The sequence below is a fragment of the Furipterus horrens genome, unplaced genomic scaffold (genome assembly GCF_987537825.1).
Source record: "Furipterus horrens unplaced genomic scaffold, mFurHor1.1.pri manual_scaffold_15, whole genome shotgun sequence".
In the NCBI taxonomy this organism is placed as follows: domain Eukaryota; kingdom Metazoa; phylum Chordata; class Mammalia; order Chiroptera; family Furipteridae; genus Furipterus; species Furipterus horrens.
In genome coordinates this window covers 6,673,646-6,701,307 of record NW_028327185.1, presented here as the reverse complement: position 1 = coordinate 6,701,307, position 27,662 = coordinate 6,673,646, and the positions used below count along the sequence as shown (strand labels likewise).

Below are 27,662 nucleotides of genomic sequence, written 5' to 3'. Positions count from 1 at the left end.
TTAGATCTACCCGAATAGATTAAATTAATAGTGACTAGTACATTCCCCTTATTAAGTTTCATTTCTGTTTTAAACATTTAAATCAGCACAAGAAGAATTTATAAATACAAAGTAGATACCTGCACTTAAAAAGTATGACCATTTAACACAGAGCTAGAATCAAACAATTTAACTCAGGCATTTCATAAATAGATCAAAGAAATATGTTATATAAAATATACATCATTTAATTATTGACTTCTATACTTTCAAGAAAAATGACATGTTATTTTTCATTATGATTTTTATCCTTTCAGTAGAAAATAGTATTATTTGCTCTCAATTTGCTGACATTGTGATGTTTGTGTTGTGTGCTTCATATTAATAATACTAAAAATAAGGCAGAAATATTTTAAAATATTTGCTATATTAATCAATTTCATGTGAATGTGATTACAGAAAGAGTAATCTCTTAGCAAAATAGATCAGCAGCACCATCTTTATATAAACTAGCTAAAAACAATTTTGTAACCAAGAAGGTATTCACTGTAATGAGAATATATTTGCTGTAGTCGGTGTCTAGTTTTAGCCTTTTAAAAGGGACACCATTTTTTAAAAAATTATTTGTTTGTTTATTTACTTTATCTTTAGAGAGAGGGGAAAGGAGAAAGAGAGGGAGAGAAACATCACTGTGTGGTTGCCTCTCACTCACACCTCCAACTGGGGACCTGACGTGCAACCTAGTCATGTGCTCTGACTGGGAATCGAACCAGCGACACTTGGCTTGCAGGCTGACGCTCAATCCACTGAGCCACAGCAGCCAGGGCAGGGACACCAATTTTTTAATCGTTGCATTAACTCACCTTGCCACTGATCCATTTCTTGGGATCTTCATCTCTGAAACGTTGACATCCGTAAGGAGTGGAACCATACTTGCTTGATAAATGTATTGATGGGAAATACTTTTTATTCTTATGGTAGGAAGAGAAGGGCAAAAACCTGGAAGAACATTAAGGTGAGATTCTTAATTTGATTTCTGGGGACATTTGATTAAAAAATAAAACCTGAGAGAAGTAGTTGAGTAGAGTGAAAATAACACGTGGCCTTGGGGTCGTAGGACCAACTCACACGTCAGCCTGTCACTGACTGTCACTGTTACTAGCTTCTGGGGACCCTCGTTTCTCATCCTGCAGGTGGAGATGCTAAAGCTCACCAAGGAATCCTTGAGTCTTGAATACTGTGTGCATACAGAAAAAGTTCAATAATAGACGTATTAATTAATGACACCAAATAATCCCAAACGCATCATGTGAGCACAAATGTTCTTGCCTTTAAAATGCTGTCCCAAAGGGGAAAAGTACAATAAAAAATAAACTTTTGAAGAAAAATAAAACAGTGTCCCAAGATGCAAAGGATGCCCAGGATAGGCGATGCTCACTGAAATGGGCCGTCTTCAGATCTTAACGTACAGCTGAGACGGGGGCATGGTGGGTGGCGGGTATGAATAATGGGGCTGTTGAGTGAGCCAGACCTGCCCGAACGTCTCGGCTTTGCCCTGGTGGCTGGACTGGGCTCCCTCAGGCAAGATACTGGATCTCCATGAGATTTTACTGCCACGTAGCGCTGTGGTAAAGAACGAACTTCATGCACATCAGGGCCACCATGCAGGAGAGAGGGTAAGCGTCCAGTAAGTGACGGGGTGCGAGGAGTGGGGGAGAAGTAGAAGGAGCTTGTTGGCGTAGCGCTCACCGTGGTCATCGTCGTACTTTTAAGTATTAGTAACACTGAGATCAGCATCAAACCCCAGCTGCTGAGACCCATGGAAGCTTTCCTAGGAGACCCACGGCTGGTCTCTGTTGTGAGTGTAACCTGGCCAATGGTCTGGATCCCTCCCCCAAACCCCCTGCATGTCCTTGCTCCTGGGCAAGTCTGCTTCCCTCTGACCCACGGGAACAGTCTCCTGACTGCTCTCTGTCACCGGTGACCCCCATTCCTTCACCATGAACATGGCTACTAAGGGGGTATTTCTAAACGATCTGCTCTTTTTCAGGGATCCAAGCACTGGTGATTGACACTGTGTCCGTAGGGTCAAGTGCAAATCCTTTCTCGTGGAGCCCTTCATTCTCTGGCTCCACCTACACCTTCCATCTCACTGCTGCCACTTAGCCCGTGGCGCCAAACGGATGAGCTACTCTTCTCAGGACACCCCGGGCAGCGAACAGAAAGCCCCGTGAACTGCGCCCCTTGGCACCGGACGTGGCCCTGCCCAGACCACCGCCCTGTGCCGCTCTGCGCCCTGCCCAGCGAACTCCTGTTCAGCCTTCCAGTCTCTTCGGACCCCCGCTTTTGACCCTGGAATTGAAACAGCACACTCCGGGGTGTACAGATGCTACACCAGTATAAGGATGGCACAAAACGCCCGTCTTTCTCAACAACAACAACAAATCCACAGGCCTCAGAAATGGACCGGAAGTCAAGTGCAAACCTGTAGTTAGCATATGTTGGGCATCACTTTGGGAAGAGTGCTTAGAAAAGGATAAAAATCTAACTCAAAAGACAAAAAGTGTCCTTTTAGGACTTGTCAGATTGCACGCAATGAATGCATATGTAACATTCTCAGGTGTATCACTGGAAGTATTCCAAGTTGCCCATTATGTCGATACTATCAATCTTAAACTTCTTGACACTGAGAGGTCTACGACAGCAACATTCCAGCATTCTGTGGCCATTTATTTAAAAAGAAAACATCGATTTTCAAGGAAACGGTGGACAAAAAGGGAGCGAGGACTTCACTGCGCAGCCGAAGCAATACAGGGCTCTTTTGTAGACACTTTTCTAGAACTTCTTAATTATACACAAGCTTATTATCTGTATCCCCGGTGTTATAAAGCACCAGAACTTCATTAGAAAAATTAAGCTGGAAAAATGAAGGCAGCGCTTTGTAAATTTCCACTGGAAATTAGCTGGGAAAGGCAGCGGCGGAGTGGATCAAAAGCGGGCAATCACGCTTACCCGTGCCCCAGAGCACCCCGTGCGTAATACGGTAGGCCCAGCGACCAGCTCTCCGTTGTCACCGCTGGTTCGGAGCGCCCCGTGTTAATGGGGTTAGCTAATCTAGTATTTTAACTTAAAAAGGCCCTGCTGATTAATAAGTGTTGCACACTGTGCCCGTAATTAAAAGAAACGGAAGAGTTACAAATAAAAGTTGGATCGTTAAGAAAACACTCTGAAAATATATGATAATCCCTATTTATCATAACACAATAGCACTTCAGAACATATGCAAATTGCAAAGGCCTGAAGTGTTTGAAAAATCACAAGTGTTTTGAAGAAGTCAGAAAAAGTTTGGGGGTGTGTTCGGTCTCCCCACCACTATTCTTCTGAAAAAGTTTGGGGGTGTGTTCGGTCTCCCCACCACTATTCTTCCGCGACAGGCAGACGTGGATCTGACCTCTGTACACCACACTCTTCCACATGCCCTTTTAAAAAACTGTTATTGAGGATCTCACTTCTTAACTTTTCTTATGCCCTATGAAATGAGACTTGATTAGAAAAATATGGAAAAGGCTTAAGAATGGGTAAGCTACTATTTACCAAGGCTTCTGCGTGAGTTAGCTGGCAAATGTGCGGGAAATGAGGGCCTACGTATAAGATTCGTTGGTACTGAATGCTTTTCACCCACGCCATCAAATGGGGAGCTGATAAAACAGCTTCTGTGACTGTTTGGTCGCCGAATGTTTACAGGATGTCTCTCGTTTCACCGCCCCGAATTCCTGGGGGCAGAACGCGGGCGCCCAGCAGTGCTGCTCTGGCAAAGGTGCTTGAAAACAAAAAGGTGAGGGGAAGGCCTCGGACGTCCAGTAGAGACGCAAGCAAAGATGACAGCTGAAAATATAAATCTGGGACGTAAGAGCAAGACCTTAGAGATTTAGAGAATGGAGACCACGGGCCTCGAGGTGTGGTTGAAGTCTTTCCAACAGAAGCGATAAAAGCGGTTATGGAAAGAGGAAATTACAGAAATAAGAAAGTAAAGAGGGAGAGAGGATGGTGAATCCTGCCAGCATCTCAGCTCCATGCCACTACCTTTCACCGAAATCACTGCGCTATCCTCCTGACGGGTTCCCTTGCCTCCAGCGTGTTTCTTCTGAAATATAGCTGTCTCACAACCAACAAATTCATATTTTTTATAACAGCCTCTTTCTCAAAAGCCTTAGATAACTCTCCATCATCTGCCGATAAGCCCTCCAATCCTTGGCCTCGAAGCTTTGCCCATTTTGTCTTTCTATTGCCTCTCACATAAAATAATTTCTGCCAAGATGGTCTTCTCAATGTTCTGTGAATGTTCCCTGACGTCGTTTTTCTTTAATTTTCATAAGATCAACCTGCTTTTATCTTTTCTTTTCTCTGTCAAAGTCCAGACCATCAAAGGCCAGAGTAAACTCTACATAAAAAAAAAAAAAAAAAAAAGAAGTCATGGCCCTTAAAGACTTGCACACATGCTGACCACTTTCCAGAGCTTCCCCAGAGCAATTCTTACTCGAAACGTCGCTAGGTTCCAGGTTTGGTGAACGCTAGAAGCACAGACGGTCCGTGAGCACAGAGGTCCTCTTTTCCCCAGGGCTGGCCCCCAGAGCCTACAACTATTTCTGGCATGTGACATCTGCTGAATTCTCACATGAAAATAACTTGGTATTTATGTACTAATTGCTTATGTAACATCCTGGCTTCATAATCATATTCAGAAGAATGAAGACATAATTTTCTTCAGGAAGGCACAAGAAAATGGGATGAGCTTTTTTAGAATCACAAACAAATAAAGCTGGAAAGTGACTTCTGAAAAACCCTCCATAATCCACATTCTCTGTATAAAACAGTATTGTCCCACTTCCTATGCTTATTTCAAAGACCGTATTAAAGACTGCGACCTTATTTGGAAATATGGTCGTAAGTTATGATGTGGTGGCACCGGAGAGGGGCGGGCCCTTGATCCAATTTGCCTGTGTCCTGTCAAGGTTGTCATCAATACTGACCTATCTAAACCATTTGCATGTTGAAAATAATGGCCTCTGATTAGGTCAAGGGTGACTTTACCTTTCCTCACAAACAAGATTTTTGACAATATTGGAAATAGAAAATGTTGGCTAACTGAAGGCTCCAAACATTCTCCAGCTGTCAGGTAAGCGGAGAACTCACATGTTGTCGTGAATGTTTCTTGCCTGCTCCTGTCTTCTGAGTTCCTCTCTGGCCTCTTTTAGCGCAGTGACCGGCTCCGCCACCCGCAGCGTTGGCTCCAAGGGCTTGTACCGCTGTTCTAACACCTCAGCGATGTCACGGAAGGGTCCCTGACAAGACGGGGTGAGGTCACCGTTTCATAATGGAGGGTTCCTTTACCATGTTACTGATGGCCAAGGCTACTGAGTATCTACAGAGTATAGCAAGTTTGCTAAATTGTTTTTTAAGGACCAAGTTGTTCTTCTCTGAATTAGAAAATACATGACATAAGAATATCAGCTCTTCTAGAAATGTTCACACAAGTACAAGTGATTACATTAAAAACGTTTCTGATTAAGCAGACATTTCCTCAGACCAGATGAGTTTTTATGCTACAGCTGGCAAACTTGTAGTGACAGGTCACTCTACTTTCAAATGGTAAAAAGCATGTTTCTTATCATTTTAAAAGAAATCTCTCCCTTTAAAATAAAAACACTAGAAACAATTCTGAGCCTAACTTTCAAAAGAACTCCTATGAATAAAAAAAGGTTAGCAAGTGTTTTTTCATTAAAATAAACCTTTTCAGTGAATGCCAAATCTTCTATTTCATTGTTGGCTCCCCCAAACATAGAAGAACTATATTTTTAATTCTGTTCTTTATTTAAAATTCTAAATTTCACTGCTTAATAACTTTGGTAAAATAGCAACCATTTAATCACACCAAAATATAGCCAAGTCCAGAAGCTACAACTATGAAAAGTGGTTTACAACATAGCCAACCTTTAAATTAGTAGTTACTTAAACTAGTTACTATAATCCACTGGTTATATCATTAATTAGTATCACAGAAAGCACAATACAAATCAGAGGTGGCTTGAGATTTTGCTCTGCCATTAATTACATATTGTTTTCTTTCTTCATCATGATTGTTCAGGAGAGAAGTGATATGAAATGAACAAAGATTTGTAATCATATTCCTTATCCTTCTTCAGACAGGTGATCACTAACGAGACACAGCTGGGGTCACTGCCAGCCCTGAGTGAAGATGGTGGGCTAATAAAAAGAAATGATTCACGCCTCATTTATGTTCACTTATGTTTTACATTAATAGAAACCAATAATAGGAACCAGTTACCATAAAAGTCATGGACCGTAAATAACACAAATGGCAAATAAGTATCATCTAGTACTTTTCACAGCTGGACAGGAGGATTGCTATATCTGAAAGGAGTTAATGAATTTTTATTGGAACTTTACTTTTTAAAGATACAGTAACATGATTCCAAGTTAACTATTAAGATGTATATATGTGTGTCTGGGTGTATACACCTTCTCATTTGATGTATCTCTATACATTTTATTATATATTATTTACTTATTATATAACTACTAATATATATTTACATATATTATATATAAATGTGTATATACATTCTATATCATATACATACACAATTGTAATATAACAAATATATATGATCTCTGTCCCTGGTTCCCAACTCAGAAACATTTTATACCCATGTTATTAATATCATATAATTTTCATTTTTCCTAAGAAGTTGCACACACAATAACTATGAATTCCATGTAGTAACAATACCTACCCAGTGTATATAGTATAAACTATGGATTATTAAATATTAAAATATGTTATATCTGATACCTTAGCAACCATTGAACACTTGATGTGCATGCAATGGAGATACTAGAATTATTTTCTTTGCAGAATAACTAATAAATGAACTGTTCATCAATGGTATTATATACAACCATTACTTGCATTAATAGAAATATGCATAATTCAAATGGTAAAAATTCAGTTCCTCATACAATTCATTTTGTATTTGTGTATAAATATATTTTAGTGTCTTTATTAGAATATTGATATAACCCACAGTTTGAAAAGAATAAGAGAACCATCCTCTGAGGATATGTCCCAAATTAAATGAAATATTTCCCATGATGTCTCTTTGTCCCCTTGCTCAGGTCCACCCTACTTGCCACTGTATTTCAGAAATAAGAATTTTTAGCTTCTATGGATTTTTTGGAAAAGGAGATTAGTGTAAAGGTAATTAAGAATATTGATATAAATAGATTTCCTTATAAAATGAAGCAGGGATGAGGAAAAAGAGAAAGTGGCCCAGGGGAAAATCACCTCTGTAGATTTTCACTTATTTTTTACAACTTTTTCTATAATATAGTATAAAGGATCAGTCAATAGTATCCTTTACCTGTTAGTAGTTTTTAGAGACCAAAAACACACAAGCAAAGGGAATTAAGGACCGATTACAGAGCATGGAAACCCAAAACACCACAGATAATTACATGAAGCAATAATTACTCTTTATAGCATAGAATGCAGGTTGTCTGATTGCAAAGTTGAGGAAAGGGCTGGGGGTGTGAGAGGCACCCCACTCCTGAGCACGCATGCCCTCGCGTGGACCGGACTTAATCACTTCTCACAAAGAGAACGTGGGAGAAGTAATGGGGTGTCACTTGTGGCATTAGGTCCTAAAGAGACTGCGGCTTCTGTTCTGACAGCTCCCTCTCAGTGTTGCGAGGCCAGGAGGAGGGACTGGGCCATGAAGACAACTAACCACCTGAGTGACCTTGGACGTGGACCTCCCCCCAACCTCTGTCATGTGACACTGCAGCCCTGTCACCGTACTGCAACTCCCCGAGAGACCCTGAGTCAGAGGTGCTCCCCTACACGGTATCCATCTGCTGACCCAGAGCCACTGTGAGGGGAGGAGTGTGTGTTGGCCCACCATCACGTTTCGGAGTCCTTTGTTATACAGAGAGGGATAAACAGAAGCCAGCCCAGGCAGAGGACTGATAGGCAGGAGCTCTGGGAGCGTAGCGGTGTGAACCAAAATGAGTCCCGTTTTGGGCTGATGCTACCTGCTGGCACCTGTCTGCTCCAGTTTCAATGCTGGTGGGGACGACAGAACTATTGCTGTCTGGGACTTTCCGGACAGTATGGTTGTCACCCAACGCATCCCACGGCACCCGTCAGCTCTGCCAGTCCCGCTCCGTTATGACCCACAGTGAAGATCCCGCGTTTGTGTGTCCTCTTGAATCTGGCACCGTTCCAGGCCCTCTGTGACTCCCCAACTCATACTCTAAGAAGTACTCAAGCCTAAACTGTGTTTACAATTGTGTAGGAAGATACAGATCATCAGACGACAGGTTAAAATAAATCTATTTTGTAATACATAAGGTCTTTCTAGCAACAGTGGGTGGGAACAAGTACTGTTATCACAATATTTTTACATAAAAGGGCTAGATCCTAGCCCAAAATCCTATGTGTTAACTTTGTATTCAAAGCATTCAAGTTCAATACCAAGGAATATTCGATTACTTCCTTGGTCTGCATTTTAATCATACTTTATGCTTCTTACTTAAAATTACATTCTAAAAAATAATAATTTTTCTTTTTGGCCACAAAGACAAAACAACAATAGCTTTAGGAAACCAGCAAGAACACAGCCACGGAAGGGATTCTTATATAGGGCCAATGCCTACCTGGCACTGCTTCCTATCAATGGGTGGCAGAACTTCGGAGTGAGGGAAGGACCGGGCGCTGGTACACGCCAGCCAGCTGGTCAGGCTGGTGGGGCGCCGTGGATGCCCACTCGGTCTCCGGTGCGTTAGGGGCTTTGCCTTCTGAAGCCGCAGCTCCCAGGGGTCGGGGTCCTTTCGGTACGGCGAGTTGTATATCCCTGGAATCTGCAGAAAACAGAATCTGGATTTTCATCTTTAATTTTCACCTGCAGTGAAGGGAAGATCAAGTTGTGCCAGGGCATTTTTCGATGTTTAGGGGCTATTTTAATCTACAACTCTAGTTCTGCAGTGGAGCTGAATTTCCTATTTATTAGAAAAGATGAAAAAATACACGTGCTTTGTTTCCATTCCAGACCAGCCATTTAAGAATCGTTCACGGTTGAGGGCGAAACATGCTAAAAACTACTGAGCTATATAGATTCTATCTGCCACACAGGGTATCTTTTACATAACTGTATTTATGAAAAAAATAACAGAAGGATGTTACATTCTTTATTTTGTATTCTAACCATTAACTATGGTTTTGCATATGTAACCGTATCGGTCAGTCACACGGCCACGCATACAAACCCCAAACAAAACAGAATGCTTGAACCAGTTTCCGGTGCCAAGTATGTACTCAATAAACGTTTGGTGCTTTGAATGATTATGCACTACATAACATTATATACCGGCAGTTATTTGACGTCCTTTCCTTTAAAATAATCATCAAAGTGGGTATATGTATGTCCAAAATAACGTCCTGGACTTGGGACTCACGTGGCTCAGGGCCACAGTGTCACGCTGCCCCAGCTGTTGGCCACTGACCTTGTCACACTGCATCAACACAGTCAGGACTCACCCCGCACAGCGTGGGCCGGGCAACAGAGGTTCAACAGACGGATGGCTGACAAATAAGTGCAAGTTGAGCAGGAGTCCACTTTCTGAAAAGGCAACGTTGTCTGAGTGTAGAACTTATGCTGGTAGTCACTCACGCACAGGCGCGTATTCACACGGAAAGTTACATTGTGGGGGACAGCGCGACTGGTTTGGTTGCTCGGTACACACTCAAATGTCAACAATGTAACCCCCGAACCTATCTGATCTTCCTGAAAATGTGCTTTGCTCTTCTGCCGCCCTCATATCCATGCGTCCTCCTGCTCACTTTGGTTCCCTCACAGAGTCAGCAGTATCGAAGTATCAAGATTAATCGGGATAGTTTCTTTGAATAACTATCCTAGAAAATTTCCTACTTCCAGCCTAACTCTGAAGTAAGTGCTAACGTCTATGTAACCGCCCGGCTCAGGCTGGGCTCAGAGTCCCACGATCACGTCTGTGTGTGTGTCTGCCCTCAGCACGCAAGCAGCCGGAGCACTGGGGCTCCGCGTTAGTCGTTTCTGCAGCCCCAGGGCACAGCAGACGCTAGAAAGGACGCCAAGTGCTTGTCTAGATTCACGATGCATCGTTCAGCAAGGCTCCCAAAGACTCTATTTCACTCTGGGTTTTCAAAGTCACATAAATAGTCTTGGCAAAATGTTTGAGGTTTATTTCAAAGTTATAAATTGTACCCCTTTCATCTTTCTTCACGTGTCAACTTTAATTTGCTTTCAGGCTAATTGTGATGCAGAACTAACATATCACACACACATGTGAGTCACCTCCAATACCGCTTTTCCTATGTTGTCATGTCATGTTGACACTCTCTCACTGCAAATACTAAACATAGACTAGGGCGGGACATAAACAGATAAAGGATCTTAATAAAATAAAAAAATATATACACATATATTCAAAATAGCTTTCAGTGGACAGTGACTTTTAAGTGGATGGCAATTCACAAGATGATTTTTAGGGTGATTTTTCTATGGTGAGAACGTATCAACTGTAACGAGGAAAAACAACAAATATATTGAGAGAGGTATTCTGACATAAAATATAATTAATTTCTTCAAGTCTATGACGGAGATATAAGAAAATGCCATTCTGCATAGTGACCATCTAATTCAACCAAGCCTGTTAGAGTATCATTTCCACAACCTTACAGATTAAAATAGTAAAATACATAGTTTAACTAGATTATAACGTATGCTTTAAAGTATCTCTCTGCCTGAGCAACGGCTACCAGATATTAACTTTACCCCCGTTAGACATCTCGGAGCCCCTCCCACATCTGCATGCACGTGTATACACAGGCTAGATGGGAAATGCAAATAGATCAGTAGACATGATAGCTTCCTTAAATTATATTTTGCAGCCTATATGGAGGCCTCCTCATGTGTATTCTCTTTGCAATTTAAATCAAATATAGATAGAAAATATATTTTAATTGAATTGAAAGTGTATCATTTAAAATCTTCAAGGAGTCGATATTTTAGAAATTAATTTAATGCATTTTCTAACAATGTCAATGAACACAGTCCAGGCTTCCCACAACCCCTTCAGCAAGCAAATACCCTGTTTATTTAGACTGAGACAGTATCCATTTAATTCTTCTTCTTTAAGTAAATAAAAGCACCTTAAGTTACCATTGTCTCAGTTGCTCCATTTCATAATTTGTAAGCCACTTGTGAATAATGGCTTGTTGTTGAGTTTTAAAAAATATTACTATGAGTCACAAAAGACCAGGTGAATCCTAAGGGACGGGGACATATTTTTCAGTTTTCCCATTTTTCACAACTTGGAAGGGCTGCTGCCAAGCTAGCTTGTGGGACTTCATTCTTCGCAATAATTTTCTAGAGTGACCGGCACTATGGGGAAATCTGTGCTAACTGTTTAAAAAAAAAGAAGCCTACAACTGAGTTATTTGCAGTACTGTCATGCTAACATTCAACTCAATAAGACCCGGGAAATCTCGGGAGAGGACTTCGCTAATAGCTTCTCACTGACCTCCTTGCGGCAGGCCCGGCTGCTGCTGGTGGCCCCGCGGTGAATATGGCAAATGAGGTGTGAAAGCGCTGATTTTTTTTAAAGGCTATGATTCTGACTCGTCAAAAGGGAAAAAAAGAGGCAATGAGTTATATAATAGATATATATTTTTCTTGAATGCCCCCCTTCAGACCCTCCATCATGGGAACTTAAGCATGACCTAGAATATTAATTATGTCGGGTTGAGCAGCGAGCAAATGTTCCATTTGTCACCCAGTCACCCTTAGCGTTACATTAATATTTTGAACTATTCTGTATTTCTAACAATCTATCAGTTGACTCTTTTCTTCCCCGGTTTTATTCTTCTACTGGGATAGTAGATGGGAAAGTACTTTGAAAAGGCAACTGATTAGAAAACACATGGACGTCCATTTTTGCATTTGGAGCATCTACTGCTTTATTTCACAGAGAATGTTTTTATGGTCACTTTCCTCTCTTACGCAGACCTTTATGTTGTAATTGCCTGGGGAAGCTATGTCTAATTTCTTCCCCTTTTCTTTGTTATTGAGGTTTTCTTTTAAAACAAGTGTCTGTGAAATTAAAAATAAAAAAAAATCTTGAAACAGGATTGTGTATGCCTGTAATTCCCAAAGCACATTTATTAGTGGTTCAATTTCATATTCTACCACATGAGAAATATCAATTTCTCATGATTTTAAGGCGACTGCTTATTCTGGGAGAATTCAACTTTTACTTCTGCAAAGGACGAGTACGCAGCAAGCAGAAGTCACTGGTTGCCACAAAAAGGGGACGACATTACATGACTTTCCTGCGCCCCGATTCAGAACTTGTGAATCCCGTGCAGGAGGGGCAAATCTGAAAGCGGGGCTGTCTAAGGTCTGTTTGGGTATTGAGTTTGCACTCAACGATGCTTCGAAGAAATAAGACGCTAAGTGGGCACCGAAGAGCAGTAAAGATCTCTAATAACCGGGAAAGGAAAAGTGGGCCAGAGGAGTATGAATGAAATATTTGCTGGGGTAGGGACTGCTGAATCTACACTGACCAGCGCACTTCATCATAATTATCAGGACAGAGCTGTGCCAGGGGATTTATAAAAACCCCACTCAGCAAATAATTGCCCTGCTGTTAGGAGAGAGTCAGAGTTAACACACTGTCACAGTCCGGCGTTTAGTAAGATATTCTACATTCAATTACTCTTGCTGAGGACCAAACGGAAGCACGGTCATTTGTCAGCCAGGGCAGTTGTGCCTCCACGTGCCTTCCAGACAATAGTCATGTTAACCCTCGGCTACTGCTCCCGGGGAGGAGCACGAATTTCAGGGAAACACGAGGGAGTCACATGAAGGCACTTGGTATAGAACTTACCTATGTAAAGCGAGAATCAAAATTAAAAAAGCAAACTACTACTGGCTAACAACGCTTTTTCTCTTCTTTTACTTAAGAAATAGGGTTTTTAAATGGTTAGGGTGAAGTTCCACAGGGGTCACATTATATGTAGACCCCGATGTAACTGGCTTCTTTAGGTTCATAAGTGATTTTTAGAAATCATTTTGATATCTTAACCATTATTATCATATATTTAAGTATCCCCATGAAATGTCGATTACAGTGGAGAAATTTAAGTAAGATACTATATTCTCCATACACTACTTCAATCCGATACTACTGAGCATCTACTGACTTAGAAACTCTGTGCTGGCTCTCGGGTGGCAGAGGGTGGCAGCAGGAGAATGACTCTGTGACTACCGACAACATGGCCAGCCTGCAGTGAGTGTCCTTTAACGACACTTGTGAAGGAGCCACACGCCAGAGGCTGTGGGAAAGGTAGGCGCCCTTTTGAAAACTCCGGGAAAAGTATCTGAGTTTGTACCAAAGACAGGTAGAACTTTGGCAATGACAAAGGACAGGGGCATTCCGCGCTAAGGGGAGGGTAAGGATAAAGACTACAGATGGAAAAGCCTGATGTTCAGTGAATGTCACATTGCCCAGTCTAAGGCTGCGGCTGAAGCCAGAGATGACCTTGTAGAGGTAAATCAGGGCCAGACCCTGGGAGGCTGCAGGACTGCGCCGAATCAGAAGGGGAACGCAGGAGAAGGACTGAGGCTGGCCCTACGATTGCACAAACCCTACAGAAACAGGCTCCATAGAAACGCGGTGAAAACCACCCCCTGAGGAGACAGAACAAGCGTCAGAATCAGAGTCAGGTATGGCGGGACGCTGGAGTGATCAGACCAGGGCTTAAGTCAGCTACGATTAATAGGCTAATGGATCTAATAGATAAAGGAGACCTCATGCAAGAACAGATGGGCAACTCTAAGTGGGAGTCAAAGAGAAATGCCAGGATCAAACACATCGGAACAGATGTGCACGGAGACTGGACACGGCTGAGGAAAGCTCTCTGAACTTGAGGATCTGCCAACGGAAACTTACAAAATGGAAAGAGGAAGAACAGGAATGCTGATAACAATATACCAGAAAGTCCAGGAATGCCGAGGCCACTACAGACAAGGTAAACCATAGACGTAATGGGGATACCTGGAGGAGAAAGGAAGAGAGAAAAGTAGAGGAGGAAACCTGCGAAGTAATGGGGACTATGGACTCTCCCAAATGAATGTCAGACACCACGTCACAGATCCAAGAAGCTCAGGGAGCAAAAAAGAAAAAAAGAAAAAGAAAAAACAAACACACAAACAATGACACCTGGGTATATCATATTCGGACTTCAAAACTTCCAAGACAGAAACACTTATCAGTAGCAGAGGAGATGCACACCTTCCCTCTAGAGGAGGCAACATAAGAATCACAGACAACCGCTGCTCCGAAACCCTGTGAGCAAGAGGAGAGAGGAATAAACCCAGAGTGAGCTCTAACGTAAACTAGGGACTTCGGGGGAGAATGATGTGCATGGGGTAGAGAAGATGGCACTCCCCACTCAGATTTTCTGTTAACCTGAAACTGCTCAAAAAATATTAAAGCCTAAGGTAGAACCAAAAAGTTAAACATGTGCTTAGCAAATAACATAACAATTTCATTTCTGGGAATCTACACAAGAGAGATGAAAATATATATTCCCACACAAATTCACACGCAAATGTTTAGAGCAGCATTATTCATAGATGCTGAAAACTGGAGTCAACACAAATGTGTATCAACAGGTTAATTAATTAACTGCATACCGTCGTCTGTAGAACGGAGCACTACTGGACAATAAGGAGAAATGAAATAGATACATGCTCTAACATGGAAGAAGCTGAAAAAGAAGACACTACATGAAAGAAGTTTGATGCAGTTACACATACAATATCATTCCACTTATAGAAAATGCCCTGAAAAAGCAAATCTAGATAAAGAGATGTATAAGGGTGTGGGTATATGGGAAAAAAAACGACGTTTTCCCATCTGCCTGTTTCCTTCTGAAGAACTGACATCAAATATCACTTATTTCGAAAGTCCTTTTGTGGCTCTATTCTGTCTCTGTAAGTCCCCTGTTCATTTTCTCAAGGCCCTGACTTTTAATTATATACATGTTATTGTTTTTAAACGTCTGTCTCCCCACCATGAACATGAGCTCCATCACAGCGACAACGCTCCGTGACCACTGTATGCTGAGGCCTGTGCCCCCCTCCAGCTGCACATGAGTCCTTTGGGGAACGTGAGAAATACTATTTCCCAACCTGTGCCCTAGACCGACTCAATAGAATTGTCGAGGCATGCGTCCGTGCGCGAGTTTTTAAAGCTAAGAGACAGCAAGCGTTGAGATCCCTGACTTCTTGTCTGTGTCGGCCCCTGGCGCAGAGCAGACAACCGATCCGAGTCCATCTGCATGAGCGACGTAAAGCCCAGGAGTCTGGAAGGGAGACAAAGGCTGCTTTCGCTGAGTAAGGACAGTGAGCGGTGGAAAGGCACGCGTGACGTGGGCAGAGGGCACGCCACAGAAACAGAATCAGAGCCAGTGTGAGCGTAACAGAACGTGGACAGACTTGCGTTTAGCACTGGGCAGAGAAGGCAGAAAGAGGGCAGTTACGTAGGAATATTGCTGTCTATGTTGGCGTTATTAAAATTGAGCCTCCCGCAAATCATTCACGTTGAAAAAGAGAATGTAGGAATACAGGAAAAATTCTTAGGAGCGTGGACATTCAAGCGGACCTCGGAGCTCTTCCGGGCTCCGTTCTGGATCACCAAATATTGCAATGAAGTGAGTCACAGGACTGTTTGCATTTCCCGGTGAATGTAAGTTATGCTTACGCCACAGCGCATAATCTGTTACCTGTGCAGTAGCATTATGGACACAAACACAATACACATCCCTTAATTAAAAAATGTTTTCTTGCTAGAAAATGCTCACCATCACCTGGGCTTTCGGGGAGTCATAATCTTTTTGCTGGTGGTTCTCGCAAACCTTCAATTTGTAGAAGTAAAAATAGAAACCAGACCCACAGTATCCACAGCATCCGTGAAGTGCCTGTGGAAGAGATCAGTGAGCAGAAAGCCCATGAAGGGCACTCAAAGAGCAAACAGCGAGGGAGGGGATGCCGCGCACGGAGAAGACAGCTTCACGGGGGAGGTCAGCGGTGTCAGGAGCCCGGGAGAGGTGGGGCAGCGTGGGGACCCAGAGCGCAGCCCTGGGATGGTAATTAGAAGGTGACAGGTGACCTCTGCAGGAGCAGGTCTGTTCTTGTGGCAGACATCACAACATCACTCCCTGAGTGTGAGCGGAGAGAGAGAAGCAGGTTTGAGCCTTCCAAAATATAGCGATACCACAAGGTCTCAGAGAATCTTGGGACGGAAAGGATCTCTTTTTTTTATTTTTCCAATGTTCACTCAGGAATTCCCTTTAACCATACTGCATTTTGAAAGATTTTCTGAGAAATATGCACAGAGAAGACTCTCTGGGAAATCTTCCCCGTGAAACAATCCCTCTACCTCTTTCTTGTGAATGTCGGGTCACTATTTGGTGACCCCCTCTGAGGACAGGACGGAAGTAGCTTGTTTTCTTGCTTAGGCAACTTCTCCAGCCCTGGGCCGCTACCACCAATACAGTCGCATTGACCTCCCTCTGCCTGCTCCCTCGGCAATCTCTCCAGATCAGTCTTTGATCAGCGCTTGCATTAGATGCAGAGCCTGGGTAGTGTGTACATAACTATGCAATACTGAAATTAGGGCTGACTGCTAGTGATACACACCCGCACTGAGAAGAGACTGCTGTGTGCAGTTTGGACGCCTGGTGTCCAAGCAGTGTCAGGAGGGAAGGGATGGGATCTGTCTGGTGTGTAAGGCAGGGAAAGACAGTCCCAGGAAACAACAGCAAGATGTGCGAAGAGCCCTGGCTGGTGTGGCTCAGTGGATTGAGTACTGACCTGTGAACCAAAGGGTCGCCGGTTCGACTCCCAGTCAGGGCACAAGCCTGGGTTGCAGGCCAGGTCCCCAGTTGGGGGCGTGCGAGAGGCAGCCACACACTGATGTTTCTCTCCCTTTCTCCCTCCCTTTCCCTCTCTCTAAAAATAAATAAAACCTTAAAAAAAAAAAACGATGGGCAAAGAAACAGCAACTTTGAATACCTTTGATGCTATAGAACTCTAAATAGCCTCACGTGGAATCAGAGTCAACACGATACACAAGAATTATTGAAAAGCGCTCAGAAGAAATGACCATGTGCCAATGTCCCAGCAGTCCTCTAGATTTCTAGTTAGGAGACTCAGGAGTTATTTTCAATAGAGCAGTCATGGTGAACCGCAACCCATCTGCAGTGATTTAAAAACTCCCTATTGTGCAGAGGATTGAGCGTCGGCCTGTGAACCAAGTGTCGCTGGTTCGATTCCCAGTCAGGGCACATGACTGGGTTGCATGTCAGGTCCCCAGTTGGGGGCGCGAATGAGAGGCAACAACACAGTGATGTTTCCCTCCCTCTCTTTCTCCTTTCCCCTCTCTCTAAAAATAAAATAAATAAATAAATAAATTATTTTAAGACAAAACAAAACAAAGAAAACCTCCTTCTTGTGACTCCTCTACGCCGCGATTTCCCACATTCCGAGCCAGATTATCCAGCCTACGAGTGGAGCCTGCACACACACCCCCAAAAATGGAAGAAAACCAGTGAAAGATGTTTTTATGGCTGCCATCCCCCTAGAAACCTGCCATTCCACGCCTTCTCCCCCCCTCTGGAAACCTAGCTCTCTCTCTTGCTTGGTTCCTCCCACACATGGGTGATTTGAAATGATTTCATAGTTGGGGTTAAAAGAGGATGCCCAGGACGATGAAGGGCAAAAAGAAAAATACTTCACATTACAGACGCAGGCAACTGAATGGAAATGTTCTTTTTGTGAACAAATGTCCCACCAGGAGAGAGAATCTGTCCCACCTGATTCCCAGGGTTACGTGGGACTCTGCAAGAAACTGATTTCCCGAGAGTCTTGGAAGAAGGATTTTTTTTTTTTCAAACAGGAGAAAACCATTTTAAGATTTATCAGAGTGCTGGCCTGCCGGCCTCGCGGGGCAGCGCCACGCTCTTGAACCCAGCCGACCGCACGCTCGAGTCCAGATCCGAAGACAAGGCCACCTCGCTGGCAGGTCTCTGTCCTTCCCCTGGTCCTGCTCCGCAGACCTGGGGCCTCTTGTGTGGAAATTATTAACGAGGGCCGATTGGGTACAGATTGCACCTGCCACTGTGTGGTAACTGAGCCGCGTGATGAGGACTTTAACACTTTTTTATATGTCAGCCTTCAAAACATTTTTAAAATCTTTTTTTTTTTTAGGTTATTTTTATTTTTGCGTTTTCCATTTTGCTCCGACCTCCCTGACGGCAGGAAGCCCAGGAAATCGCGCTCTGCCTCACAACCTTGTCATCTTTCACTGCCACTTAAACTGTCAGCCCCCCGACTGGAAACATAATTTGGCCATAAAGCAATTAGAGGCAAAGCAATTTTTTAAAAGGAAGTTGGTCAATAAAATATTTTGATCAAAGAACTGATTTGGTCTAAAATGACTAGAAGTCTAGTGTCTGACTTTCTGGGTGTTCCAATGGGTTGTTTTCTGAGTTTTTATGGGTCTTAATTTTTCTTTCCATTTTTCGGGACTTGAGGAAGTAGTCCTTGCCTCGTACTTTTAGGTGCACAGTTCACGCTCACTGTGCTAACTGAAGTCAGGCACGGGTGCAGCCACGCACGTTTCTCAGCAGCAGGAGCTGGCCGCACAGAGCCACGGTCTGCGTGCTCCTGGTCAGGTTGCTATGGCCAATAATTTTGTAACCAGTGAACCACAGCGCTCCCTTTATATTCAGCTCCCCAATTACGTTGGCCAACACTTCTGATTCCCTTGTTTATAATCCTGTCAGCTTTGCCAGGGGGACCCGTCTCCCACGGGTGCTCAAGAACTCCCTATGCCCCCAAATGTTGTGATGAAATCTACCTATTCTCATCGTCATCATTATTATTGTTATGATTGTTGTTGAAGCTTCCGTCTCCTCTAGAACGCCACCCCCCTTGCAGCCCTGCTGCGCAGAGTGTCTCAGCATGCCCTGGATCACGGTGACCAGGGAGAGACTTACGTTACCTCTGTTCCCCAGGGTCACTCCCGAGCCAGTACTCTTCTGCCTTCTTGCCATTTGAATACTTCATCTTTCATCCCTCTTTATGGTTGTCACACACAGACTTGCTGCTCATCCCCCAGGGTCATGACAGCCTCTGGCACTTGGGTCAGTGTTCCTTTCCATGATGTGTTCTGGGGTAATTTTTGGAGATTTCATGGGTAAACCGGTGATCCATCCCAATAGGACAGTGTCAGCGGTCTCTGACTCCATCTCACCGACCTTCACCTTTACACGATGCTAGCCACACCCCCTCCACGCCTACCGTCCAGAACTGCTCTGTGGCAGTAACTCAATTACCTCAAACACCAATCTCTTCCCCTCTTCCCCCAGTTTTCTAGTCCACTCATTTTCCCACATTCTTATTCTTGCTCACCATATGATTCATTACCTAAAGATCTCAGGTTGATGAGTCCCTCAAGTTCTTTCTAATCTATCATCTTTTTGCCATGACTCTGGCCCTCCCTTATCTGAGTCACTTGTTTGATTACCAAGTTCCCATATTTACCATCTTGCCACATCTGTCTGGCCATCCCCCCAAACCAGAATCCATTCAACTATGCAGCGTTGCTCACTGGTTAATAAATCAAATCTGAATTCCAAACTCCACCTCTTAGTACTGCTATGACTTGACCCGCATAACTCAGCCTCACTGTACCATGGTCTTGTCCTCTGAAATGATGGAGCTACCTCATCAAGCTGATGAAGACTTAATAAGGCTAGAGCACTTCGAACAGTGAGTGCCTAACTCCAAGTCTGTACTCAATAAACGCGAACTTTTTACAAGGCGGTATCATGTAGTCCTGTGCACGTGGGCTCTGGGACTGGCCCATCACATACCAACACTGACCTTGGGCTCCCTCCTTCATCTCTTTTTGCCACAGCCACACACTGGGAATAATAACAGTCCACTTACAGCAAGAGAGGTAACTCATGTAAAGCAGTTCGAACAGTACCTGGCTCACAGGAAGCACCCAATAAATGTTAGCCGCCGTCACTCTTCTTCCTCGGCCTGCCTCCAAGCTCAGGCTGCTGATTACTGCTGGGGTCAGTCACACAGCCAGGCAGACTGGGGACGCTACACTGTGGACTGCAAACACCGACCTTCTCCGAGTCTTCTCAGGGTTATTTCACAAGATCTCCCAGAATAATGAGGTGCTCGGACATTAATTACCTTAACCTCCAACCTTCCCTACAAAAGTATAGCCATATGCGATCCTACACTTATCCTGTGCCTGACTTAGAGGTGAACAGTAATGAAAAATTTAGGTCAATAGTCCTCGAAAAGAGTGAGCAGACTTTGTCTCCTCATAGAAGAGATAAAAAATTATTGGCAAATACAGACGCAATCAGAGAGTATGAAGTCAAAATACGGAGAACAAATTTTATAGAGCTGTCCTTCAGTTTATAAAACTACTGTTACATTTTTAGATTCTGAGTTCTTATATAGTCAAAAGTTAAAATTTGTAATATGCTTGAAATGACTTTTTGCTCATTATAAAAATATTCTTCTTGATTTTCTAACTCTGTATCCCTTCTTCTAAAAAAGATAGATCCCAAGTTATATGAGCTTCAGGCCCCATAAAACATGAATGTGCCCCAACTCACACAGAGAGGAGAGGTTTGCAGTCTGTTTTGGTTACAAAACACTTTAAAATGTAACTTTTAAAGTGTAACACATTGAAAGGAAAAGATGTGTGTAAGAAAAGTAGAAAAGGCGCTTGTCTACCTAAGGGGCTCTCTTTCAATTAATTTGGATATAATTTCTGCTTCCATCAGCATTGTTCCTCTATTTCTCAGACACGTGGCAGTTAAATGATGACCGTCAGAAAGGGGCTCCTCTGGGGACACAACAAGATACTTTTTAAACCACTTCACTCTGTCTCTTCCAAGAGTACTGACGATGGATAATAACTCCATCCATTTCATATATTACAGGATAATAAAAGCTGTAATGTTAAAGAGGGAAGAGATAAAATGTAAAAGGTAATAGCTAATTCATTCTCCATGTTGGCTCAGTCCTTGGCCTTTGCTGACTGGCGACTGCCAATGGTAACAAATTATGCGATGGTTTTGCGATGCGGACTGCTCGTCTGGGACGGAGAACAAAAGACTGTACTTGAAGACCTGCCCCTTATGGATGCAAGGATCACAGGTGAGATCTTTATTCTCTGCAGGGTCTTCCTGAAAGAATAAATTGGCCCAGTGTCCAGGGGAAGAGTGAGTTTCAAAGAACAGCATTTCAGTCCCCAGGAAGATGGCTGCTATTTTCTAACCTACCTGTGGGGATTAATATAATACATGTGCTTTGAGTTACCAACTTACCCCACACAGCAGAACAAACTCAAAAGGGATCAAAGACTTAAATGTAAGAAATGACAGCATAAAGTCCTAGAGGAAAACATAGGCAGGAAAATTTCAGATATCCCACGTAGCAATATTTTCACCAATACATCTCCCAGGGCAAAGGAAATAAAGGAAAGGATAAACAGATGGGACTACATCAAACTAAAGAGTTTCTGCTTGGCAAATGAAGGCACGCTAGGAGTCTAAGTCATGGTCTAGCTTGCTCCACTCTTTCTTTCTTCCCTTATTTCTGTACTTGAATTCACTCAAAACCAATGTTTCTTATAATTACTAATCCAATCAGAGAAAGGGTCAGAAGGGAGTTCAATGCATTGAGGCTACCTCATGGAGCGGGGCATAATCAGAATGCTGGTGTTTTTACGTTTTCTAAAAGGATACCTGGTTAGTCATGAACCTGGGGTGAGGCTTCTTCCAATCAGAGTTTACTTAGGTCAGTCTGACGTAATCCACAGAGGTGGACCACGAACTCCAATGCTCACTGTGGCTGCATTGTACTGAGGGTGCCCTGACATCACAGAGTTTATTTAAACTAGTTATGACATCTTGAACAAGTCACTTCATCTTCCAGACCTGGTCTCATTAATGGTTAATGTGTGAACAGAAAGGGCTGGAAAAGCTACCACGAAGGAGCCCCAGCGTCCCTGGTGCCCTGCAGAGAGGAGCCCTGCGTTCGTGTGAACTCCTATCATTAAACTTTCCTCCCTGAAAACATTCATACAAACTACTGAGAAGTCAGCAAAGTCCAACCTAAGATGCGTCATCTGCAGCTCAGGAATGGACCGCCCACACTGTGCCTCCTGCATCCTGGTTTAGTGCCAAACACCTTCAGCTCCTGCAGAAGCGGCCGTAACTTAGGCGTCGGTAACGCAAGAATTAAGGACTGGATGCTGAGAATGCCGTGGGACGCGGGAAAGAAAAAAGAGGTGATTGATGGAGTTAATAGGAGATATGGCCCAGCAGCGACCCTAAGCACAATGACAGACGGGACAAAGTCCTCTTCCGTGTATCCCTCCTTGTCTTTTCAGTGCCGTAAACACCCCCTTTCCAACCCCAGACCTCTCACGGAGTCATTATGCTCCCTGGCATCGCGACCCCTTCATTACCAACCTTGTGCCCGTCTGGGTCTTCATGCCCAGCAGGGTCACCGAGCCTGGGATGCAGTGTCTTTCCTGCTCTTTATCATCTGGTTATAGCTATTCATTTGCACCACGCAAGTGCAAGAACAAAACCTGACAGCTGTCTTTTTTCTAAAAGTATTTTCACTTGAGAGGGGAAAAGGGAAGGCCACTTGAGTGGTAAAATAATGGCAAAACCAAAGTATTTATCGGGAACCTGTGAGAGGCTGCCTCTTTTCCGTGGAGAACAGAAGGGAGCTGCTGAATCAGGAAGGCGCCTGCCTCCCGGTTCTGAGGAACACCGATGATGAGTTCTTCTAGTCCATGAAGTGAGAGTGATTCGTGATGCTCATATGGAGGAGCGAAGGCAGGTAAGACTGCATGGGCAGGGTGGGGTTGGCCGAGTATCTGAATGCTTATGTGGGACTTTTATTCTATAGGCAATAGAGAACTTTTGAAGGTTTATAAAATGGGTCAAGAGGTGTAAGGCAGAACAGAGAAAAAAAAAAAAAAAAAAAAAGCCAGAAAGCTAAAGCAAGGAGCCATGTGAAAGCCCGCAATCAGGCTGCATCAAAACAAAGTCATAAATATAATATTCAAAACGGAGGCTATAAAGGTACTATTGACAACCATGAGCGTCAGGGTAGAAATCCTCTGTATGTATATCATGGGGAGGGAAGGTGGGGAGAGAGAGAGAGAGAGAGAGAGAGAGAGAGAGAGAGAGAGATGAACAGAGAGACAGAGAGAGAGAGAGACTTCGGTTCAACCACCAAACTGGGAAGGAATAAAATTAATGTTTTGAAGTTAAAGATGTGGTTTTGTGCTAAGGCTCAAGAGGCCTGAAAGTGACTCCCGAGAGTCTGCCCAGGGCATGTTTCACCGTCACACTTGTGTTCCCCAGCTGCGCCATTGTCTAAGGACAATGCCTTACGAGAAAGCCCTGCAAAGGTACTTCCCATCCCAGCACACATACAGAGACACATCACACGCATGGCAGAGGCAGGTGCACACCGGAAGGTCGCCCCTGTTCTGTGATGCCGCCTCCTCAAGCCAAGAGCGGGCACTCACATCTCATGCACTAATGTACGGCAGGCGGGGAATCACCCCACTCCTAGGACCTGGAAGGCAGAGCTGAAGGCAAACGATGCTCTGGAAGAAGCACCATCTTTCTTTTTACCTTTTTCACCATATAAGAATTGTCTTATCAACATGCGGTCCATATCCATAGGCCGCCAGTTAACTTTGGGCACATCAAGTATACTTTTTGCATTTCAGATATTTTCCTTCTGTATACAGATGTTGTATGAATTTGTAAAAAGAGTGGTTGAAGCTATTTGTTTCTCTCAAAAAATAAAGTAATTCTAAATAAAGTTTAATGAATATCAACCATTTAAAGAACCATAAATAATGAAAGAATTATTCTCCCAGTGTCCACATAAAAATTTCCACCACTCACTAAAATGAAAGCATTGAGAAATCTATTATTATATAAGGGATAACATGAACACTGTTTCCACAGAATATCTATACAAATTGTAATTAAGTTTATAAATTTTTATTTTAGTTTTAATTTGAATATTCATAAATTATTAAATATCATAACTAAAATAAAATATACATAATAAACTGAGTTAATCTGTTTTGTACTGATTTATCTTTTTTATTAGCAGATTACAATTAAAAATGGTATTATTTTCACAAATCAGGAAACTGTTAATGCATGTAATTCTATGTAGTAGCCTACAATCCTAAATATTAGCTGTTTCTGACTTAGATCTTGAGTTTCCCATTTCTTTGCTGGCAGGTCCAGGACCTTTTAGAGTCCCGGCAACACTTCAGGGGCCGTATCTTTTCACGAGCCCGGCAGCAGGCCTTTGCTCACGCCGACCAGTAGGTGGGGCAGACAACATAATTTATTCCCCGAGAGCAAGGACAGTGGAGTGAAAGTCAGTTTACGGAATAAAACAAATTTGCAAATGAGATTTTCTTCAAAGGAAGTATGTCCGATCTGTGTTAGATGCAGTTTGACTGGTTACTGAATCAAAATAAATAACTTTATTAAATAATCAATCTTTGCAGAAAGATAAATTAAATTTATGAAGGAAGGCAATGTTTGCATTTTACGTATTCAAATCAACCAAAATTAGCTTTCCTTTCATAAAACTTTTGCAGAGACAGAGACTTTTTGATGTGTTCATTTAATAAGGGCGCCAGACCCACTCCTGCCTTACAGGTGCTGGGGTGCATAACAAATAGTATTTTCTGGGAAATATAATTGACTAATCCTATTATGTCTGTAGCAACAAATTAACCTTATTACTACTAGTAAATCGTGATTGATTATTTATGCAAATAAGTTACCACGTTCAGCTTTCTGATTGAAATAAACATACAAAAAGTATTTTAACAAGACTTGAACTTTTTAATTAATAAAACCCCGAGGGGCCTATTAATTCACTCATTTTTATATTAGTTATTTAGTTGTGCAATTTATAGTTGTGCTGATATTTTGCTTGCATAAAGATGAGATAATTAATATCAGAAAAATAGTAATATATTTTAGAACCTTTAATATATTGGATTTGTACTAAAAATGAGCTTAAAACTGACTAGAAAATTATGCTATCAGTATGAATATGTCAGTATATCAGAATAGTTGTCCTAAAATTATTAATACATTAAATAATACATGATTTCATTTATTTTCTATGTCTGAATTTACAAATACAATCTTGGCTTACAAAAATATTCACATTTTCTGAAACATTATTTGTCTAAATTAATGTCTACTCACTGAAGTTAAATTATATTAGAACTATGAAAGTTTAATATAAAATTAGTTTTCTACAAATTAATTAAAATCATTTCTAAATTATTGAAATCATCAATAAAAAGGGTTTCTCTCCTTGCTAAAACACTATTAGAATTATTGTTTTAAGCAGGTTAACAAAAGATTTCTTATCCTGATATACTTAAAAAAATGCATTTATTGATTTGAGAGAAAAAGAGAGAGAGAAACATCGACTTGTTGTTCCACATATTCATACATTCACTGGGTACTTCTTGAATGTGCCCTGACTGGGGATCGAACCCACAACCCTGGTGTATCTCTGTACGACACTGTAACCAACTGAGCTACCCCGCCAGGGCCTTATAAAAATTATTTACATTTGAATGTTTATTCAGTTTTCAAACATCTGCATGAGTGGAGAGCAAAACTGACACCAGCCTTACAAACTAAATACTTAATTCATACTTGGCTTTTATTTTGTACTTAAATGTATATTTACTATAATTTGAGATAAAATCTCCTAAAACAGCAGTAAAATTAATCTGTAAACATCTGACCCAGAAACATTTTCGGATCTGCAGCTTCTCCCCCAAAGCCGAGTCATGCCGATCGCATCAGCCACAGGACGCAGCCTCGAGTACGTCTTTCATTCTGAGTCTTGTTTAGGTTTGGAAAAGTCAAGTTTTTCATTAAAATAAACAAAATAGTAAATGGAATCAGTAAAACCATAGCTATGAATGGTTGTTAATCGGTCAATCACTACCTATATAAGCTGCAATGGGAAGCTGTTTCCTTCTGCTGAAATAATATTGTTTGGAATTAGACTGAAATTAATCTGAATGCTGCTCTTTTCCCAGGACAGGGTCAGATACTCAAGAGTGTATTATTTGGAGTACCTGATAAACTTTAAAGTTAAGATTTCTATTCACTATATTTGTTAAATCTTAGTGTTACATATCTTTGTTTAGGAGAAGATAAAATACCGCGTTTTTTTGTTTAGGTAAAGATGGTTTATAATCATGACATGTAATATCAGGTTAAAAATTCACCCTGTTTAGATCAGGATGAGAAACAGTGATTTAAAGACAAAGCAGATCGGATGGACACAAGAAATAAAACATTTGGAATTTCTGGCACCACCCAGTCCGCACAACCGATCCCCTGACCCAAGTAAACCTACGAGACTAGGATGACACCAATATTCTATTTTATTACAAAAAAAGAAAAAGAAAGAAAAGTTTGCCTTGGGAGAAGTGTTCCCATAGGCCCGGAGGCTTATCCTTTTGCCTCTGGTTACTTGTGATCAAATGGTAAGATCTCTATACGGGAGCATTGCTACTTTCTCGTCCAAATAAAAACTCCGGGATATTCAGGTAACATTTCTGCACAGGGGATCTGAGACCACGATTTGCGCCTCTCTGCCCTCAGGTTCGTGAAACCCGGTGGACAAAGCTGGGAGGCGGGGCAGCAAACACTGCTGTAAAGATTTCTAATGATCTTCCATCAGTAACTAGAAGAGCGCGAAGAAATGAGTGCTTCCAGCCGCTAAGACAAACAGGAGAAAAGGGAAGTGGAGAATCTCAGTTTATCCTTGACAGGTTCAATTCTAATAATACGATTGTTATCATCTGCTGGATGCTCTCTAAGGGCCTGGCGCTCTTTGAATAGGTTACACTTAATCCTTGTACCGTTTTTTCCAGGTGTAAGTGAAAAGGCAGCTCAGAAAATTCAAGCTGATGTCCCGTGACCTTGCCCTACGTGGGAGAGCTCAGATACCACAACAGCTCTGCCTGCTGACAGGGCCCGCCCTCGCCCCGTGGCGCAGACCCTCCACGGCCGTCACTTTATCGATGCCAGGAGGTCCTGCAGGCAAGTAGCCACCCAGCGGAAGTCTGCACGCTTCGATGTTATCAGCACGGGGCAGACAAGGAGGACCACGGGGCACAGCACTGACAGCTCGTATTTGTTACACACACACTCCGAAAACACAATGGTTCTAGCACCGGCAATTCAGGAAGATCCATGAGTCAAGTGGTCGTTTACGAAATAACTCATTAAATCAGGCTCTTAGTTTTAAAACTAAATGAAATCAAAATAGCTAAAAATAATGCATACGAACTGTCTGCCACAGTCTTTGGCATGTGGTAATCACGACCTGGACATTTCCTATTGTATTATTTTTACTTGC

At 42.5% G+C, this 27,662-nt stretch overlaps 1 protein-coding gene across 1 annotated transcript in view; it reads right to left on the bottom strand.

Annotated features, from left to right (window-relative positions):
* Nucleotides 1-27,662, bottom strand: part of SPATA17 (spermatogenesis associated 17) — an 83,075-nt gene that overhangs the window by 23,765 nt on the left and 31,648 nt on the right. The window contains exons 7-9 of the mRNA XM_090263366.1: nt 8,716-8,919; nt 5,173-5,321; nt 843-978 (exon numbers count right to left, since the gene is read on the bottom strand). Of these exons, the coding sequence (XP_090119492.1) occupies nt 843-978; nt 5,173-5,321; nt 8,716-8,919 (489 nt within the window). The remainder of the gene's footprint in view (nt 1-842; nt 979-5,172; nt 5,322-8,715; nt 8,920-27,662) is intronic.